This window comes from Excalfactoria chinensis, chromosome 1 (genome assembly GCF_039878825.1).
Source record: "Excalfactoria chinensis isolate bCotChi1 chromosome 1, bCotChi1.hap2, whole genome shotgun sequence".
NCBI classification, from domain to species: domain Eukaryota; kingdom Metazoa; phylum Chordata; class Aves; order Galliformes; family Phasianidae; genus Excalfactoria; species Excalfactoria chinensis.
This window is the reverse complement of record NC_092825.1, coordinates 39881750-39901880: the sequence shown is the minus strand read 5'-3', so window position 1 is coordinate 39901880 and position 20131 is coordinate 39881750. Positions and strand designations below refer to the sequence as shown.

Genomic DNA, 20131 nt, shown 5'->3' with positions numbered 1-20131 from the left:
CCTCTAGTAACTATGTAGTTTTGCATGTAACTATGTATTTTGAATTCACTCATTTCTGTCCTCCATGAAAAAGTTGGCAGTCAGAGCGCAGTTCTGTGATTTACAGTGGCTGCTCTGAAAGTAACGCCTCCTAATTTATTACGTTGGCATAATGACAGAGCTGGATGTTGGTGGTATGGCAGAAGTTGAACCTTTCCACCAATATTCCATTACATTTTGTTTCAGTGTGACAGATAGCAGCAGAGAGGCAGCTTGACAAAATGGCCTCTGACATGGAAGTGCATATGAAGCAAAGGCATGTAACTGAATTCCTTCATGGGTAAAATATGATATTCATTGACATTCACCGACACTTTCTGAACACCGATGGAGACCAAACCATGGATGTGAGCACAGTGATGTGGAGGTGGTACATTTCATCAGTGGTGATTGCAGCATTTAGGTCAAGCCACATTCCAAATGGCCATGAACAGCTGTCAAACCATGATATGAAAAGTGCCTCAGTCAGCTCATCCATGCAGATCAGTGGTTTACAACCAGGGAAATGTGCGAACAGCTGAATATCAGGCACTGGAAACAATGTTGTAATATGACAAAGTCTGCATCAAGTGGATGCCATGAACGCTCACACAGGAATGGAAAGAACATCATATGCAGAACCTACTGAACCCACACAAGTCTGAAGATGATAGTTTCCTGGATCATGTCCTTGGTGGTGGTGGGATGTGGTGTCACTACTATGAACCAGAGTGAAAATGGCAGTCTGTGGAGTCCATGTGAATTCCCCATTGAATAAAAAGTCCAAGATGCAGCCATCAACAAGTAAAGTGATGTGCACTGTCTTTTGGGATAGAAAAGGGGTGATCCTTCTGGATTTCCTGGAACCTGGACAAACCATCAACTTAAACCACTACACTGCAACATGGACTAAGCTGAATGCTCAAACTCCCAGTCAGGCCAGAGAAGAATGCCTTTTTCTGGCAATTCAATAATTCCAGACCCCATACTATTCTGAACATGGTGGAACACATTGCCAGTCTTTGCTGGACTGCCCAAAAATACCCACTGTATAGTCCAGATTTAGTGCTTTCTGACTTCAACCTGTTTGGGCTGATGAAAGATGGACTGCATGGGCAAAAATCTTGTAGCAATACCACCACCATAATAGCTATGAAACAGTGGGTCATCTCCATTATTGTGGGCTCTTGTTTATCACTGGCAAAAATATATAGCTAATATTGGTGACTGTTGAAAAAAAGTGTTTTGTAGCTGAGAATTTTCTCTGTCGGATAGTGTTATTGTGCTCTTTGTCTGTTGTAGTTCCTGTGGAAATAAACAGGTGGCATTAGTTTCGGAGAGACTAAAATATTTTAACCTTGCTGTCCAATTATTTCTGCAGGCCCTTGTATTTATACAATAAGAAATCACTGTTTTTACATTTTTCTCCATACTATCTACTTCTCTCATAGTAATCAGATATTCACAATTTTTCAGATTGAAAAGTGGATTTCTCATCATATATCAATTCATTTCTTAAAACTCTCACCGCCATTAGCTGTCCCTCTTTTCCTAATACTACTACATTCTTATTCAGTTGGGTTACCTGCTATATTGAAATTGTAGGCTCAGAATGAATGTTTACAGTATCATAATGAGTTTTTCAGCTTAATTCCTGATTTCATCCTGAATAGTTTTTCATTTTATTTATTTTTTTTCTTTAGCCAATTGAGCTGAGATCATCAGTATGGCTTTTACCTGTCAGTTTATCATCAGCCACCAGTCAGTCTTCTGAGTCTCTCTTGCAAATTTTCTCAAGTGAGTTGAAAAGCACAAATCCATGATCTCTCTGAGGATACATCCACCAGTTTTCTGCATTTAAAACAGTTAGAATCCCAGCACTGAGTTTTCCCTCTTAACCTACTGGACCATTTAGTCTAATGTCACATATTCATACACTCGGTTGCACTTAAAGCAGACAGAAGTATTTACGATGTTGTAAAATGAGGCTGTCAGAGTACTAGAAGCAGACTATGCATATTAATCTCAAACAAGGAATGGGTAATTTATTCTGTTTCTAAGGAAGCTTTTGCTGCTTCCATGGAGGTGCTCAGTGCTGCAGTCAGAATGAAGTCCCACAATGTTGCAGAGCCAATCCAGCTGCTCAGCTTCGCTCAGATGGGAAGTCCTCCTCCCACATCTCTTGTCAACTTGGTCCTTTTTTTCTCTTTGCATGCTATTACTGACAATTGTCAGACACCTCAGTAAGTGAATTTAGTTAGCACAGCAAAAAAACTGTTCATTCACTTTCCTACGTCAAATCAGTTTTCCATTCATTTAAAAGTGAAATGATTTAACCCCAAAGCTTATTGACAACCAGATCTGACACAAGGTAAGGGTCAGGTGTGTGCCCAGTAGGAGTTGAAAGAGACTTCCGGTCTTTTTAGGGAAGCAAGACATTAGGTTAGATGAAGTCATTTCATGTGAATCCACTCCGAGCTGCCAAGCTGTCCTGCCATATAGCCAAAGGGGGAGGTCTCGTGCCTTTCCTTTCTTTCTGATTCCTTCACTCCATCTCTTTCCTTCTTTTTGTCCTGCTTCTTGTTCAAGTCCTCCCTTCATCAGCTTTGGAAATCATACTGTCTGACTTATTATGTTTGATCCTGAAGGCAAGCCAACTCACTGCATCACTCAGTCCAAAGCAGACAGAGCAAACTGTTGTTTCTGGGTTCAAATTCATGTGAGTTACTTCAGCTTTCCAGGAGACTGGATGATGTCCCAGAGGCTATGTGAAATAGGTGATGGAACCAAGTGGTTGGCATGAGGGAAGAATGGGAATGGGAGGGCAATAGCACATCTGTACTTGTTGCATGTAAAAAGTTAATTTGGCTCTTTGCATTCTCAGAAATTATACCTGTAGACTGATACACTTAAATCTAGATTGCACATCTCTATGCTGCGGTGTATTTTGTCAAAAGAATGAGTAAAATCTTTACTGTGAGCTGCTTTGGAGGATGGCAAAATAAACTGTTTAGTTTATTAACCTTAAGCTTTCTGATCAAGCACCAAAGATTTACATCCAGATTTATTGTTCTTTAAGCTTATCTATGTGGCAAGTGATACTCTAATGTCTATGGTTCCTTTTCTTTCTACATGAAATACCATAGTGATAGGTTAGGCTTTCTTAGGATTTTAAGTCCACTATGTATATATTTTATGGAGTGTTTTAAAAAATCAACAAAAAAACCCAACGACCACCACCATCAACAGAAACACAAAACCTGTACCTACAAGCCGTCATTCATTCCTAACTTCACCTAAGGGGAAGATACTATATGATTTGGCTGAGCAGAACAGATCATGGGTTAAAAATGGGAGCTTACCAGCTATTTGCCTTTTACTTTTCACAGGAACAGAGAATGATTAGGAGGTGATTGTGTTCAAGACTTGAGCTGTGAAGCTGTGTCTTTCTTTCTTTCTTTTTTTTTTTCTTTTTTCTTTTTTTTTTTTTTTTTCCCCCTTTTTATGTCCCTATGGCATGCTGGGAAAGGCCCTGGTCTGGAATGTTGGCCCAGTGTTCTTAGAAGATCAGAACTGCAGTTTAAAGAAAACTAAAGACGTGTATATACAAATGTGGAAAGTATGAAGTGCTTTGGAAATTTAAGAGCAGGCTAACTAAACTGTTGTGTCAACACTGCCTACAAAATTAACCTGTTCCTCTGACAAGTTTGTCTACTCTCTGCTCCAGAATTTGGTTTATGTGCTGAAGCACAGAATTTCATTTCCGTTCTATTGCATTTTCTTGCGTTTCTGTACATGTATTTGTACAAAATCAGTATGTCCTTTTGCTCTTTATGAGACTTCTGTCTGCGTGTCTATAGATCAATTGAATACCAAGAGAAAGAGTATATATTTACTTATTTATGGTTTACTAAATGTCTTGCTCTTTTTTTTTTTCTTTTTTTCTTTTTTTCTTTTTCTTTCTTTTTTTTTTTTCTTTTCTTTTTTTTTTTGTTATTTTTGCTGTTGGCAGTGGTTGGTTTTGGGTTTTGGTTTTGTTTTGAAAGAGCCATGTTCCTTGTTCTTAGGATTCTCTCCCTTATCTTACAGGCACTCTATTCCTGGTTTTGGTTAGCTTAATTTTGACTAAGAACTTCCTCTTCTCCCTCAGCTGTGGGGAGAATGTCTGCTTCTTAGTTCTGGAGTCTTCCTTGCAATTCATTTCATAGCTACATGAATGCAGCATTATGATTGACTTGCATAAAGGGAGCCAGTTCCCACAGTAGATAAAATTAGTTTTAAAGTATTTTGCATCTTCTGGTAGAAGAGGAAAAATTTACATTGTATTTTAATATTTCAATAAATTAAAATTGTGAGAAGACTATTCAGGAGTAATATAAACAACTACATATATAGCCAGGTTCTCATTTCTTTTTGTAATTAAGAGGAAAAAAAAAATATTACTCTTCAGATAAAGCTATTTCATTTTACCCCTGCTGAGAAAAATAGTTATATGAATATTAATTGTTCTCCAGGAAATCTTACACTGATTTGATTTTTATGCCAAGTATGACTTGAACTTCTATTAGGGACTGAAAAAATTTCCCTGTCCTTTATATTTGAGAATGTCCCCTCCTCATGGTACATGCAACCTGAGAAAGCAAAAGGAAAGACTTTTACAGAGTTAATTTGTTCAGGCTTATATTCATAATGCCAAAAGCAGACTGCTTAAAATCTGCCCTGGCAGCAAGATGAGAAATCTGAAAGTTTCATTTCTGCTTCCTTATTTTTATGTTATTTGGATGATTACCCAAACAAGTCTTTTAAGAGACTTCGGTCCCTCTCTTTGTAGTCACAGCTCAGAGAATTCAGTCTTGGAACTCAACTGAAAATATGTGGGGCATTTCCAACACTGCCAGTAATAGGTAACCAATGGAATAGGCCTTTGCTTTGTTTTCTTCTCTTCAGTCTGCTGTGAATATCTAGACTGAGGGAAGAAAGGGGAATTTTAGAAGAGAGAGGGGGAAAAAAAAAAAAAAAAAAAAACAAACCTTTTTCAGATAAGTCCTCACTCTGGTAAAGTACTATCAAGCCATTCTTCCCCACCGCTCTGCCATCAACTCATTTAATAATTCAGTAACCTATTATGTTGCACATTGTTTCAGCCACATAATGAATTGGCCCTGTAATATGTGGAAGGAAAAAAAAAAATTGAAAAGAAGAAAAAAAAAAAAAAAAAGAGAGAGAGAGAGAGAAAAAAAAGAAAAGATGATACAAATAGAAAAATATAAATTTACATCTAATCTGTACCTGTTAAAATAACTGTACAAAGTAGAGGACTAGAGTGCGCTGTGCTGGGGGCTTCCTGGTCCAGGACCCTCACCTGCCGGCATCAGCTTTTGTGGTGTAATAGTTCCTCCTTCCCATGCTCTGCTCCAAATAATAATAATTAAAAAACAAAATAAAAAAGTCGTTTTCCTTTTGAAACTTTACTACAAACCCCTTGGTCCCAGAGGGCTCCAGCAGACAGGAACTGTAATGTGCTTTAATTCCCCTTTTGTCGAAGCCAGCTCAAAATAATAAACCCTCCCCCCCCCCCCCCCCCCCCAAAGAAAAAAAAAAAAAAAAAAGCAAAACCCGAAAAAACAAAAAACAAAACCAACCAAAAAAACCTGCAAGTACGAGCCGAACCTTTCGAGCTGCTGCCTCACTTGTTCTCTGCTAGGCCATGCTTAGAAGCCTGTCTGAGGCCCTTTTAGCCCCCCAAAGGTCTGCAAAGTCTTTCATGCATATAGATACTTCACTTCAAAATCTAGGGAGAGCAGAGGGGCCACCGAGGTCTAGCTTTATCCCTTCATCTTCCCATTACTTGTCCAACACCTTGTAAAGAGGTACTGCTCCTTGATCTGAAAGGCAGGTTATTATGTACTGAGAACTGGTGTGGCAACTGTTGCCAGCCCTTCATTAACGCTGGTGTTTAGCCGAACAACTTGACCTGAAGTGGCTGGAGCCTCCCGGGGAAAGTTTTCAATCCTTTTGTTGTGTGTTTTTGCAGAGTTCCCCACCGGAGCAAAACCCCTTCTCTCCCATTTGCTGGCTGGTGCCCTGAGGGCGACGAGGCTTGAAAGTTTAGAGAGCTCTGTGCATAACTTCACATCACAACAGCAAGTGCGTGTTCCCCTGTGTCCCGTCCCCCTGTCTCCCTCCCCTTCTTTCTTTTTCCTGCTCCTAAACGCCTCCTTCAAGACTGCAGCTGGGCAGGACTCCAAAGGTGCAGCAGCAGCAGCAGCAACAAGCTGGAGTTCAAAGTTAGCAGTAAATTGCACAACTTCCAGCTCATCGCTACGCTCGGTGACTATTAACAAGCTGGAAGGCGCTCAGGGAAAAATATAGGGGAGAAGGGAACACCCTCGAATTGTTTGGGGATCGCTGATGTTATGCTTCTGCCGCTGGGATCATGGCTCCCTTTGGAAGGAATTTATTAAAAACTCGGCATAAAAACAGGTAAAATGCTTGCGTGCTCGGCGGAAAAGGGGGGCCGGGACGGGATAAGGGATGGAGCTCTTTTTTTTTTTTCTTTCTTCTTTTTTTTTTTTTTTTTCGTTCTGTGGGACGGATGTGTTGCTCCGGTCCCTCGCAGCGCCGGGAGCTGCTGTAACTTCGGGGCTCACCTGCGGCCGCGAGCCCGGCCGGAGGCAGTGGGACGGCGAGTGCAGGGGAAGGGGCACTCGGTTCCACTCCCCCATCGGTCTCTCTTCTCTCGGATCTGGCACGTTTGAGTCCCGGAAAGCATTTTCAGCAAAGGGAACGTAAGTTTTTCTGACTTTGAACCCACGCCAGGGACATTTGAAGTTCCCCGTGTTAACAAGGTGAGGCTGGACCGGGCATGAGACGCAAAACTGGCGGCCTTCCGTGAGGGTCCTGAGGGCGGCGGGGGGTCTTTCTCCTGTTCTGGGAAAAAAATTCCTTGAGTTTCTCAAGGGAGAGCCGAGCCACACCGCACCGGGCCCTCCGTGCCGCCTTCCCCCTCGCTGGGGGGAGAGCCGCTGAGGATCAGCCCCGTCTCACGTTCTAGCTCTAAGTCTGGAAGGCAGGGAAAGGCCCAATCTTCCAGCGTTGGCAAGGGGGAAGATTTTTAGCTAACCTTTAAACTGAGCCAAACTTGAATACTTTTCCTTCTTTCTTTCTTTTCTTTTTTTTTTTTTTTTCCCTAGAAAAGTTGTGCCAGGTGACAGCTGTGGTACCTGGGTTGGCTTCTGCGGAGTTTTTTGTTTGTTTTTTTTTTTTTTTTAGGTTTTTTTTTGTTCGTTTGTTTTTTGTAAGGGACTTTGCTCCTCACTCTGTGCGTGCTTCCACATACCACATGCACAAACTATAGGAAGAAAAAAAGAAATAGCTCCTTGTGGAGTTAGGTAATCATTTTAAGTGTGAGGATGCCACTAAAGTTTGTAAGACTAACTTTTCTTGGAGTGAACATGTTACATTGGACCCCGTGGAATCTAGAGAAGCTAAACCTGTCCTAGCTGAGGTTGAACAGCAGTGAAATTTTGGCTCAGTGAGAAACTCGGAAATCAATTGTAATCTCTTCCTGGTTTGAATGGTGCTCTCCACTAAAATTTGGCTCTTGTTTAGGGGTTCAAAGGGGAAAATATGATCAGGCCCTTAAAAGTGGATCAAAATGTATTGTTTTTTATTCCAAGGTCAGGTTTTGGCTTTTAGATTCCCATTTGATAAACTGAAAGTTATTCTTATAGTGGGACTGTGTGAAAATACTCATGTATTGTATGGTGTATAAATCAGACAGACTGTAACAGCTGAGTTTTAAAAAGTAAGATACTGTTTTAGAGTTACTGATACCACGTGGTACTTGTTATCATGTATATTTTGCTAGGAGTTCCAGAAACGGAAATATTCTGAAGTACTTTTTATATGACTATTCAAAGTTCAGTTAATTCAGAAAGGTGTACTTGAACTTTTACATGAAATTGCTTTTACATAAAGCTGTGAATTTATTGCCGTTTAAGTATAAGTTTTGCTACTGACATCAATTACCTGAATAACTATGTTAAATCACAAAGCACAGTTTCCCACTGTTCAGCAGTGAATCTGTTTCTGTTTTGGACTTGTAAAATATCTTTAGACTAATTGCATCAGTCTCACTGTGTTTGCTGATGTGATATTCTATTCCTCAGGAAAAGAAACTCATAATCCTTTTTTTTTTTTTTTTTTTTTTTTTTTTTTTAAGAGCCAATAAAAATTCAAACACCAAAGGAAACATTATAGTGAACATTACATCTAGCATTTTCTTCTCATTTCCCATCCCCCTGCTGCCCCTCTACAATGAATAAATAAATAAATAAAAATGGGGAAGATGCCTTCATGTGCAACAGTTGTTGTGGCAGTAAGAAGGGGCTGAAGCCTTGAAACCTTGAAAATCTCATGACTACAGAAAAGGCAGTTGTGGGGAGTTAATAGGGAAATAAATAAATAAATTAAAAAGTAAAATACATAATTCTGAAAACTTGCTATTGTCTTTTCAAATACTTAAATTCTGATGTATTTAATACTAACTTCTGATACTGACTTTTGAGAATTGAACTTTACTTATCCGACTAGTAAATGGATCTCATGGTATAACTGAAGAACCGAAATAATTCTCTTTCCATTATGATAGCCTCTTTGCCAACTCATGTGGAACTGTGAAGAAGTCAGATGATCTTAAAATAGAAAACGGTAGCTGGGACTCAGAATTTGTGGCTCATTACCTTGCCTTAGTTTGCCTACCTGTAAAGAGGGATTGAAAAGAGACGGACATATGTGTGCATATTTAATGTACTGCTTTGATTAATAGGTCTGGAGCTTGTCAATGTCTTCAAAAAAGCTGTTGTCAGAGAAAAGCTTCTGAGTAAAGGGGGAGTGCAGGAATAGCAAACTCTCTCCTCTCCCCCCTCTTTCCACTCTATTTTCTTTAAAAGTATGTAAAGAACCTTAACTATATGCAAATATAACACCTGAAGATAAACAAATGAGAAGTAAATTCTGTTGGCAGTAGGAGGAGATAAAGCTAAGTTAAATGGTTTAGTGAAGGCAGCAAAGGTAGTTGGAACAAGAGCCAGAAGGAAAATGAAGGAGTTACAGTCATTTGCTCAGATAACGAGATGACACCTCTGTAATTAGTGCTTGTCTTGCAGCATTGCCTAGAGGTTCCAGTGCAGGTTCAGAGCTCTGTTTTGTAGTAGACTCTTCACATTCAGGTCATAAAATGTCAGCCTCGAATTCAAAGAGTTTAAAAAAGGGTTTACTCTAATTTTGCCTGTGTGTATGAGGTATTTCATCAAGAAGCAGGGGGATGTTGACTGAGGTGCCATAAGCCTTTAAAGAAAGAAATTGACATTAAATTTCAGGAAGATAAAACCTGTACTGAACTGCTTCTAGCACTTGGAAGATCTGTGGGCGTTACTCTCTTGGGCTGAAATCTAACTCAGTAAAGAGTCAACATAAGGCCTTGGTAACTATTCAGCCCTCATTTGATTTGATTTCAGAGGAGCAGCCACTAGGAATGTAGCCCCAGCATACTTTTCTTGGCCAGAGGGTGATATCTTGATATCTTTTCCAAGACTTGCTTTTCTATTTATACTGTTCTTCAGTCTCTGATGACATCAAGAATAATTATAGTCCCTGGAGCATGTATGTACTTGTTGACATTGTCCCCTGGAGAACAATACACCCAAAAGGTAACAAGGCCATGCTCCACCCACCTACAAATTCCAACTCTGTTGAGTAGGGACAGGCTGTATCCTCTAAGACAATAAAGAAAAAAGGGCAGTTTCCTGAAGGACTAGACTTCAGCAACATGAATAAACACAAGAAGATAATTTTTAATGCAGATATCTTAAAGACACTATTCTTTGGAAGTGCGTGATGCAATGAAATGCTTAGGCAAAGACTGAGGTACATAAAGTGTTAGTTCTTTGCAAATAAGGTCTGGTATTGAACTAACACATTACACTGCACAGAGACAAAACAGCCCTCTATCCATATGAGAATAATGAATACAAAGTGTATTGTGTTTATGTACCAGTGTTTCACATCGTATACAGTTTCCTGGTTGCTAAGTAGAAGATGAATCTGTGGCCCACTGATTTTCTTGTAACATTAGGACTTCTTTACCCTCAGGTGCGAGATTTGGTCACTCTTTGGAGTGGGTGTTTATGTTCACCAGTCATATAGATATTTCAGATTTACCCATCTTCTCAAGGATATCTGGATCTATCACTGTCTTACTACCCAGTGATCTTATACCAATAACTGACCCTACTGCTTTTTCTCTTCCATTATGGCTACTTCATTGAGTTTTTCACACGGACCTTATTCAAACTTGCTAAAGCACTACTCCATGCAAGCTGTTGACCAGAGTAATAGATATCAAAAAGGGAGAGAATACAGAGAATCTCTCTTCTTTGCATAGTTATCTTTGATGTTGCAGGACTCTTCTGTTAGGCACAAATGGCTTGAGAAACACTTTCGCCAGTGTAATTCCTGCTGGTCCTGAGTTTACCACAACTATTAGTATGCTCTGTTGACATACTACACATTTGAACCCACAGTACTGTTTGATGATGAAACAGTTGTATTATAAAACTGTTATTATTTAAATGTATTTATTGCTTTAGTGTTTCCTTCCTGATATTTTTTTCACTTTTTACCATCAAGTTCTTATTTCCACAGCAGTAGGCATAGTGTTTCTGTTTAGGAGGCAGTCATTTACTTTGTTTACTCTTTTTGTTTTCCTCTTTTTAACTGTCTAATCTGTGATTCAGATGTAGAAAGAATGACTGTATGTATCCATACATCCATATAGATATAGATAGAGTTCTCCCTGTCCCGAAGTCAGAGGCCCTTCTCCAGTGAGTGTAATATTCAATTGTTCTTTGAGGATTTCTATTACAGTGTAAGACAATGAATTAGATTAGAGACTTCATCTATGTAATGCTGACCTACCATTACCATGTTCCCTCCCTTCTTCCCTCCCTCCAGTAATTTTGCATCATATCTGGTTAGCAGGGTATTACTCTGTACCTCTCTACAGCTTTACACTTCAGTACACTGCTACACATTTTAAGACTTGAAGAAAAACTGAATTTGCTCAGCATTTAGGTTTGGACTGAGCATGATATTGGAGATCAGCTACTTATCTGAATGAACTGTTTGTGACCTATACTTTGTCTTATGGTACCATGTGAGATGTCAAATACTTCACTTCTTGGATAAGCATGTCTGCAGGAAAGTCCATGAGAAGCTATAAATGTGCTTTTTGATCCAAAACTACTGGACATTTGGTATGTATGTTTGAGTGAGGGGGAAGGGAAAGGGGAACAGGAGGATCAGTGTATAAAGGCTTATTTAGAATCAATTGTGTTATCTGTTTTAAATTTTAAACTTGAAAAGATGGTGCTTGTTTGGTAATGGTGGAACATAAGCTCCTTGTTTTTACTTTTGCTTGAGATATAAATGTATTATTGAGCCATCAAACAAGTTATTTTTTTAGCTGGAGTTCATATATTATAATCAATTTTCTACTCAGGCTTGTCAGCTTTCTCTCAGGGGTCAAAATGGTTGCATACATTTTCTAGTAATCTTTGTACATATTTGTTCACTTTCAGGAAAAGCTTTTTGTCTAGCAAAATACTATCCTTATTTCTAAAGAGTTAATTATCTACTATTCCAGGAGGGCAGACAGCAATTTCATACCAGTGCAGTAAATAAAATGACTAATAGAAATGTGTAATACTACACCATCTAAAGAAAGAGCTTTACTTAGGTTAAGTTGAAACTAATTTGAAACACTAATGCTATGTACAGTCTGAGAAAGCACACACATACAATGTATGGTCTGAGTAGGCAAGATTCAGACAAAGAAACATGTTTTTAGTAATATAGAGGAAAATTTTTCTAGGCTGTGGTAATTTCATGTTTTAGTAATTAAAAAAATGAATATTTTCCATGCAAGAAAAAGACGAATTTGCTAAATGTGATGATTTCAGTAGAGAAGTATGTTTCTAGAGATGGGAAATTACTTTCTAAAATTCTTATAACAATTAAAAGTCAGTGATAGTCGCACAGTAGAACATTATTGTTTATAAATTTTAATAGAACAAATGATGTACAAAAATGAATTAGTTCCACCAACTTCTGTACTTAATATAAAAAATATAAAAATAATAGGAACAAAAATATGGTGCAAGATACTGATTTTACTTAAGACCACACATCAATTGAAACACTAGAATGAACATTGGACATATTGGTACCCATTTGTGTGCATAGACAGCTGAGTTATTGTCATTTCTACTTTTTTTCTCACATGTTACGTTACTCTACAGACTGACTTTCTGTCTTCATCCCCAGTGTTATCATGTTAGCAATTCCACAAGTCTCCCACAGAACACAACAGAGTAAAATGGGTTCAGGATGATGAACAGGAGAGAATGGTCAACAAAATGAAATTAAAAGGAAAAATAGTTGGCTAAGTTTATTTGTTAAACAAATATCAGAATCATCCACCTCAGAATTTAAATAATAAACAACTGCAGTTCATTGTAATTTTTGTGTGGGTAGGATGGCATCTTATAGATAATTATTAAGCAGAGTTCTCTGAAAATTTCTGTCAGATCAGTTTGTGTCTGATGTACTTTCAATCATCTATTTCATGCCTGTATCTCTCATTAAAAAAAATTACTTAGAAGTGAGTGCAGGATAGTTGGCATACAAATGATGGTGATGGCTTTTTACCTCCCAAAACCACACATTTTCCATGAAACTCCCAAATTCTTTCAGTAAGAAATGAGAAATTTTTGCACATGATTTCTCATGCATGTATGTTACACATAGATATAAAAGCCAAAAACTTGTTATTAATTGAGAAAGTTGAAGATTCTGGAGACTCATACTAAAAATACAATTTGTTTTTGAAAGTACTGAGTGCTTTTCTGGATCTCACCTCAAGGAATCACCAAAATTACTCACTGGTCACCTTTCCCTGTCTTGGCCTATCCAGAAATGCACTTAAGGAGCACGTGTTGTAATAGCTATAATGATACCAGCTTGTTTATGACCTCAGACAGCTGATAAGCATAATTTGTTTTCCTCAGCAGTAATTTAGGCAGTAAAACTTGCATGCCTCAGGAGAATAAGTAGGACATGACTAGACAGTGAAAAATTCTGTAGAAGCACAGGGTATTAAAGCAAGGCAGTGGGAGAGGTATGAATAAAATCCGGGAGTTCCTTGTTTCTAATCCTTGTACAGTCCACTAGACCTGGCTTCCACATAAAGAAATAAGAAAGCATAGTGGATTTTTTAGATTTCGTTTCACATGACTCGCTTAGGAATTTTCAAGGGTCTAAAATTTTTCATAATGTTTAATATGTCTTAGGTGAAGAAAAGGAAAGAAAAGTAACCTCTGAAACCAAAACTCAGAATGAAAGGTCTGTACTGGTAATGATGACAAAGTTGTCCTATAATCACACTTTTAAAACTATGAAACATAAAGCTTAATATCATAAAGAGAAGAAGAAAAGACACTGTAACTGGAAGAAATTTTTCCAGCAAGTTTGGCAGATCTCTCAAATGCCTATTATTTAAAGATGGGTTTCTATTTCACTAACTTTTTCACTCATTTTTCTTCCTGAGCATGTTTACATCTGTCAGCTTGAACCATGTAGTTTTTATGCATTAGTGTTAGAAGTAAGAATCCAGTCTATCAATTCATGTTGTAAACTTAGGGGTGATGTAAATCTCATTTTCCTAGTTTTTTTTTTGTTGTTGTTTCTTCACTTGTTTATTTTACTTTTGTTAGCTGCCTAGAAGTGATAGGAGGAAGATATATTTATTTATACAGAGGTATTTGGTACAAAAGAAATACATAAATACCAGCTCTCTTTTTTGAAGGTAGAATGTGTCAATTTGATTAATCTGCTTTCTTTATTCTCCACTTTACTAATGTAAAGAATTCTGAGTTATGAATTTCCTATCATAATGGAAAAAAAATCATCTCTCCAGACAAGCACAAGATATTTATTTTGCTCTTGTTCTAATAATACAAAAGTAATAAGACTTAAATTAAATACGGAAAAGCATAACATTCAGGGGCTAAATCAGGCTTATAAAAGTGTAATAATAATATACTGCATAAATTTTGTTCAGATATGTTTACCTTAATTTAACTTGTAAGGATGCATGACATCAGTGGAATAATGTGGTTGAGTGAAGGCTACTAATTTTTAAGGCAATCTATCTTTGTGTCTTGACCCTGTAATTTACTCTGTGTTTAAAGACAGTGTTTTCCCCAACCTTCTCCAAATTCAAAATAATACTGAATCTTATTGAAGGTAGTTTCCATTGTTAAAACACCTTATACAACAAAGAACTTGAGAGAGAAAGTCAAGGCACTGCTTTGATAACATATTTTGTGTCTTATTTGTCAAATAAGACAAAGGTATCAAAATAAGGTATCAAATAAGATCAAATGTATCAAAGGTATCAAATAAGACAAAGGTATCAAATTCAGATTCTGATTACTGATCAAAGTGTGTCTTAGTGATATTTATAAATACAGAATCATAGCACAGTCCATCCAATGGATAGGCAGGAGTTTAGCACATTGAAAAAGAAGCTGTTCCTGAGAGAATATGGATCAGTTCAGAATTCAGGAATTAAAATAATAATAATAATAATAATAATAATAATAATAATAATAATAATAATAATAATAATAATAATAATAAATGAAAAACGTCCTGTATCTCTCTGGAATGGGTTAGTCCGTTAGTATAATCTCAGTGAAATTTTCAGCAGCTCTTGTTTCTGTTGGCTTTATAATCAGCAAATTGGTTTGCTAAAATGTTGTTTCATTTGGACATTACCTGTTGACGGACTTCTTCTGCACTCATTGCTAAGGCACTAAGTGTACTTGTTCAGCTTGATTATTGTCTGTATCTCTCAGATCCACTTTGCTATCAGTATTCTGTTTTAACATATCTAGTCTCCCAATAAAAAATCGCAAAAAATTGCTATCGACTTTCCTGCACTTTCCTAGAGTTCTAGTACTTCAAGGTCTTGGTAGATAACCAAACACATTTGTTTACTCATGAAGGCCATTGCAGGTATCAGACAAAGATCTAAGTTATTTTTGGAAGTACAAGTTTGTCACTGCATGCATGTGGATGGTGCATTGGACACTCAGATTGTCCATTAGATTCAAGTGCACAGTAAAGCAAAAAGGTGAACTTCAATTTAGTCAGCTTTAGTCATTAAACATTTATGCATCTATTAATCTCAGTACTCTTTGTAGTTAATGTATATTTTAGATGTATAGATTTCCAGAGGGCAATTCATTCAGACATCTATTTTAGTATAGGATTAATCACCCCTTTGGAGGTGCCTATCTTATGTCACTGATTACAGAGGAAGGTCAGAAAATTGTCTTTGACTACATATCTACTTTACATAGCTAAAGTGAGCTGAGCTCCACCCCCATCACTTTCAAAGGGAAGGTCTTCATGGAGCATGCACAGACCTCATAGTATATATATATTTAATCGTCTTTTTTAGCATTCATTTTAGTAATTAAAAAGGGAATAGTGAATAGAGAGGTGAATTACAGATGTGTAATGTATTATTAAGGGTGAACCATTCCTTACTCCTGCCACAAAATTCCTACATGATTCTGGGCAAGTCACATTAACCACAGCTTAAAAGTGGTTACTCACTGCACGTTCCTTATTTTATAATTCCATACACTATAATACGTTTTGAACAAGAACTGAGCAGGAGAAGCTTAGGGATATCCTGCTTTAGACATCTCTATAGATATCGGATCAGTTAATTGGAATAGGAGCTAAAATGAATGTACAGTTTGGCTTAACTCTGAGTTTTGGACCCTTCTCTTCCTAGGAGAGAATGAGAAATTAAATTAATTAATGCTTAAATTATTAATGCTGAATTAATAATTCAGTTTATGAAGCAGGTGAATATCTAGTGACAGAAGGCATAGTAAAAAAATTAAGTTTAAGCCATCTTTTGCAAATGGTAGTACCATACATAGGACAGAAGACATAGAATAGACAGATACTGAACAATAGTAAGTAATAAAGGTTAGATTTATGACAGATGCTTTGATACACAGATCTCATTGTAGTTACCTAAGACTAGTATTTAATCTTCTGATGTCCATTAAATTATTATTATTAAAACCCACAGTAGTAACATTTTGACTGGCAGCATTTTCCAGCCACCTGTACTATCATCATGTCTCACACCAGTCTGGAAAACTCTCTAGTTATGTAACTCCCTCAGACTCTTCCACAATTAAAATAAAAACAGCCTTTCATCTCTTTGAGCTATGAATTCATATCCAGCAATACTGTCCAGAGCACACAAGGTGCAGCCAGGCTCCCCAATGATCAGAACAGATCTGTGAAATACCTGTACTAGCAGGTATGTATTTGTGAGGGAAATTGTATCAACTTTTCTAAACTGAAATTTTCTCAGTATTTCCTTTCGACCCTGTTCCATTTTGTCTCAGTTTGTGCAAATTACTTACAGTAACTCAAAGACAAAGATTTGTGTTGAAGGGAGAAAGCGATCAAGCTCTTGATGATCATTCTAACTAATACTATAATGTGTTATGCAGTGAACATCTAATAGTACTAACAGTAACTATTTCAGTCCTGCCCTTTTCTTCATGCTTCTGCCTATTTTATGTCAGTTTTTCCTGATCTTGCAGTGTCAACAAATACTGTTAAAAGTTAAAATTTTCAATGGCACTTTTATGGAAGTCTAGGTGCCCAAGAGGAAATTATGAATTTCAGCAGCAGGGAAAGCATGTGAAAGTGTCTGCAAAGCCTCAGTGCTTTCTGTGATTGGCAAAACTGGAGTATTGTCAGTTGTATGCATTCAGAGAGACAGGAGCTAACATAACGGAGAGAAGGCACCTCGCTGTGGGTATGCTGAATTGAATTAGTCGTGGTTGAACTAAGTAGCATGGAAAACTTGAACAGTGTTTCCAAAAGTTTGAGTATATATGGAGCATTTTTCTTCTCATGAAAGTGTTAGTGCATGGCAGGCCCATATTTATTATATAAGTGCATAAATTATAGTTTGTGCTGTATGTGATCATGTAATTAATATCTGTAGCAATATATATATATATATGCTGTCATACAACTTATTACTGAATTGACTTGTATCAACTGTAGCTAATGATCTATAAAATATATTGTCTATCCCATCACGTAGTTATAAATAATATCTACAGAAAGACATTTCTGCAGATTGCTTAAATGTGTATCAACATATTACAAAATATGGTGCCTACAAGAGGTCTTTTCATAGAATCATAGAATTACCCAGGTTGGAAAAGACCTTGAAGATTATCAAGTCCAACCACAGCCTAACCTAACCATAGTACCCTAACTCTAACAACCCTCTGCTAAATCATATCCTTGAGCACCACATCCAAACAGCTTTTAAACACATCCAGGGATGGCGACTCAACCACCTCCTTGGGGAGTCTATTCCAGTACTTAACTACCCTTTCTGTAAAGAAGTGTTTCCTAACGTCCAACCTAAACTTACCTTGGCACAACTTGAGGCCATTTCCCCTCATCACTTGTCACCAGTGAGAAGAGACTTGTCCCACTCTCACTGTAAGCACCTTTCACATACTGGTCAGAAGTGGCAAATAGAATGTGAACATGCCATGTCAGAATTCCATTCATGGACATTTATTTCTCCAAACATCACGGAGTTGTTTTCATGACATAAGGAAGTATGCCTTCAGTTAGCAATCACTGTTGTATCCATTCAGCTTCTGCCATGTACAGTCAGAATTAAAACTGTTGTCCTCTTTAAGCTATAAAGTCACTGCTCATATGTTGAAAAAATCTGAAGCTACAAAGATGTTTGGATACGTGAAATAAAGCAGCATCAGATTAATTTGAATGTTGACTCAGTTTGACTTTCCATGAGTTGAAGACAACATATACTTTGTGGTGTCTTTTTGATGTCATATACTTCTTGGAATAATTACTATTTTGCCACAGAAATATCTTGCAAAACTAGCCCTATAATGTTTTGGATCTGCCTTAGTCTTTGGCCACAGACACTTCTGTATGTGACATTTCTTCAGCTGTATGAACTTTTTGAATGTTTTTTTTTTATTAAAGTGTTCAGTTACTTTCAGGTGGGTTATCTCAGACAGTTTAACAAGGCCCTTATCTTTATGACCTAATTCATATTAAGTCATTAGATTTAGAGTGAAGTGGACCCATCTGGATACCAGAGAATATTTATGTAAGGATTCATAAACGAGTTATTCTGAAATTTAACTAAGGAAAGGAAAAATTGAACTTATGACAAAAGTTTTTAAAACAGTTTAGGAAAAAAAAAGAGTTTTTCTTGTACTCATCATTTCAGTTTTCTGAGGTTCTGGGAGAAACTTCAGGCTTAAATTATGACCAGTCAAATATTTTAGGATTCACATAGCTTTTTTTTTTTATCTGAATCATTGGACATTCTTCCACTAGAGTCAACTTCCTTCATCTTCTCACAGCTAAAATGGTTTGTGTGCTATCAGGCACCACTCTTTGGTATTCTTTACCTACACTTTATTCTTTACATTAGAGCAGGCAATTTCCTCTTGATCTTTATGATTAGCATTGACCTTGCTTCCAGACAGCAGTTCCTCCCTCTTTGCCTTTCCCATCTCTTGCTCAACTGTCTAGAACTAGTTTTGCAAGCCTCTTTGCCATCTTTTGCATATCCATCATTAGGGCAGCTACTAAGGTTAACAATTTATTTGTTCAGTAGCTTCTTTAGAGAGGATGAAGAGCCTTTTCAGATACCCTATCAGCCTGTCCCTGGCTGACTACATATTAAAGCATTCATTGATAGGTAATTTTAGAAAATTACTTGAAAGTATAAGCTGCAAAATCTCCCAGATTGTTAAAGGGAACTAAAATGCTGCAGATTTCTTTTCAAATATCCAAGTCCATTCTTCTTTTTATTATAATCATGTATCTAGTTCTGAATTTAGCTCTTTTAATATCAAGAGCCCATTTTGTCAGCTCATCTTTTTACCTTTTATCCATTCAAATACTGTAAGTAATGGAACACATCTGTAATCAAATTAACTTTCAAAAAATTCAAGAAGTAAATTTGAAAAAAAAAACAAAACACAAGCAAACTGATTATAAATGAGTTACTGATCGAATCCCTTTTGAGGCAGAATTTCAGTATACTTTAACGAAATCAAGCCAAATGGAGAAAATCATACAGTATAATTTCAAAATGGTTTAGAGACTGTAAAATGTATTGCAATTAATACAAAAGAAAATTGAACGCCATTCTTACTCCTGACAAACTGTAAATATACGTGTATATATATGATAGATAGATAGATAGATAGATAGATAGATAGATAGATAGATAGATAGATAGATCAAAATATACATGATGGCTGCTCGAAAAGTAATTCCTCCTATTTTATTATGTTGTCCACAATGCCAGAGGCAAATGTTGGTGGTATGACAGCAGAGGTTGAACTTTTCCACCAAAATTCCATTACATTTTGTTGCTGAGCAACAGATGGTAGCAGAGGGGCAGTCTGACAAAATGGCATCTGACATGAAGGTGTATATGAAGCAAAGGTGTGTAATTGAATTCCTCCATGCAGAAAAAAAACTGCACTCACTGACATTCACTGACTATTGCTAGATGTTTCTTGAGACCAAATAGTGGATGTGAGCACAACGAGGCATTGGGTGATGCATTTTATCAGTGATGACAGTGACATGAAAGACAAGCCACATTTCGGATGGCCATGCACAGCTGTCACTCCACAAAACAAAGAGTATCTTGATCATCTCATCCATGTGAATTGATGGAGTATGACCAGGGAACAGTGTACACAGCTGAATATCAGCTTAAATGCATCATAAATGATGGTGGAAGGATTGGAATATGACAAAGTTTGCACCAGGTGAGTTACGTGAATGCACACACAACAACAAAAAGAACATCATGTGCTGACTTGTGAGGACCTATTGAACCAATACAAGGCTGAAGGTGACAGTT

At 37.2% G+C, this 20131-nt stretch overlaps 1 protein-coding gene across 3 annotated transcripts in view; it reads left to right on the top strand.

Annotated features, from left to right (window-relative positions):
* Nucleotides 1–6128: 6128 nt before the first annotated feature.
* RASSF9 (Ras association domain family member 9) overlaps nucleotides 6129–20131 on the top strand; it is a 28146-nt gene continuing 14143 nt past the window's right edge. The window contains exon 1 of one of the 3 annotated variants that reach the window (XM_072342837.1): nucleotides 6129–6501. In XM_072342837.1, the coding sequence (XP_072198938.1) occupies nucleotides 6455–6501 (47 nt within the window). In that variant the 5' untranslated portion in view covers nucleotides 6129–6454. Of the gene's footprint in view, nucleotides 6502–6674; nucleotides 6867–20131 lie in introns of those variants that run through there. The other 2 variants (XM_072342856.1, XM_072342845.1) reach the window with 2 other exon arrangements.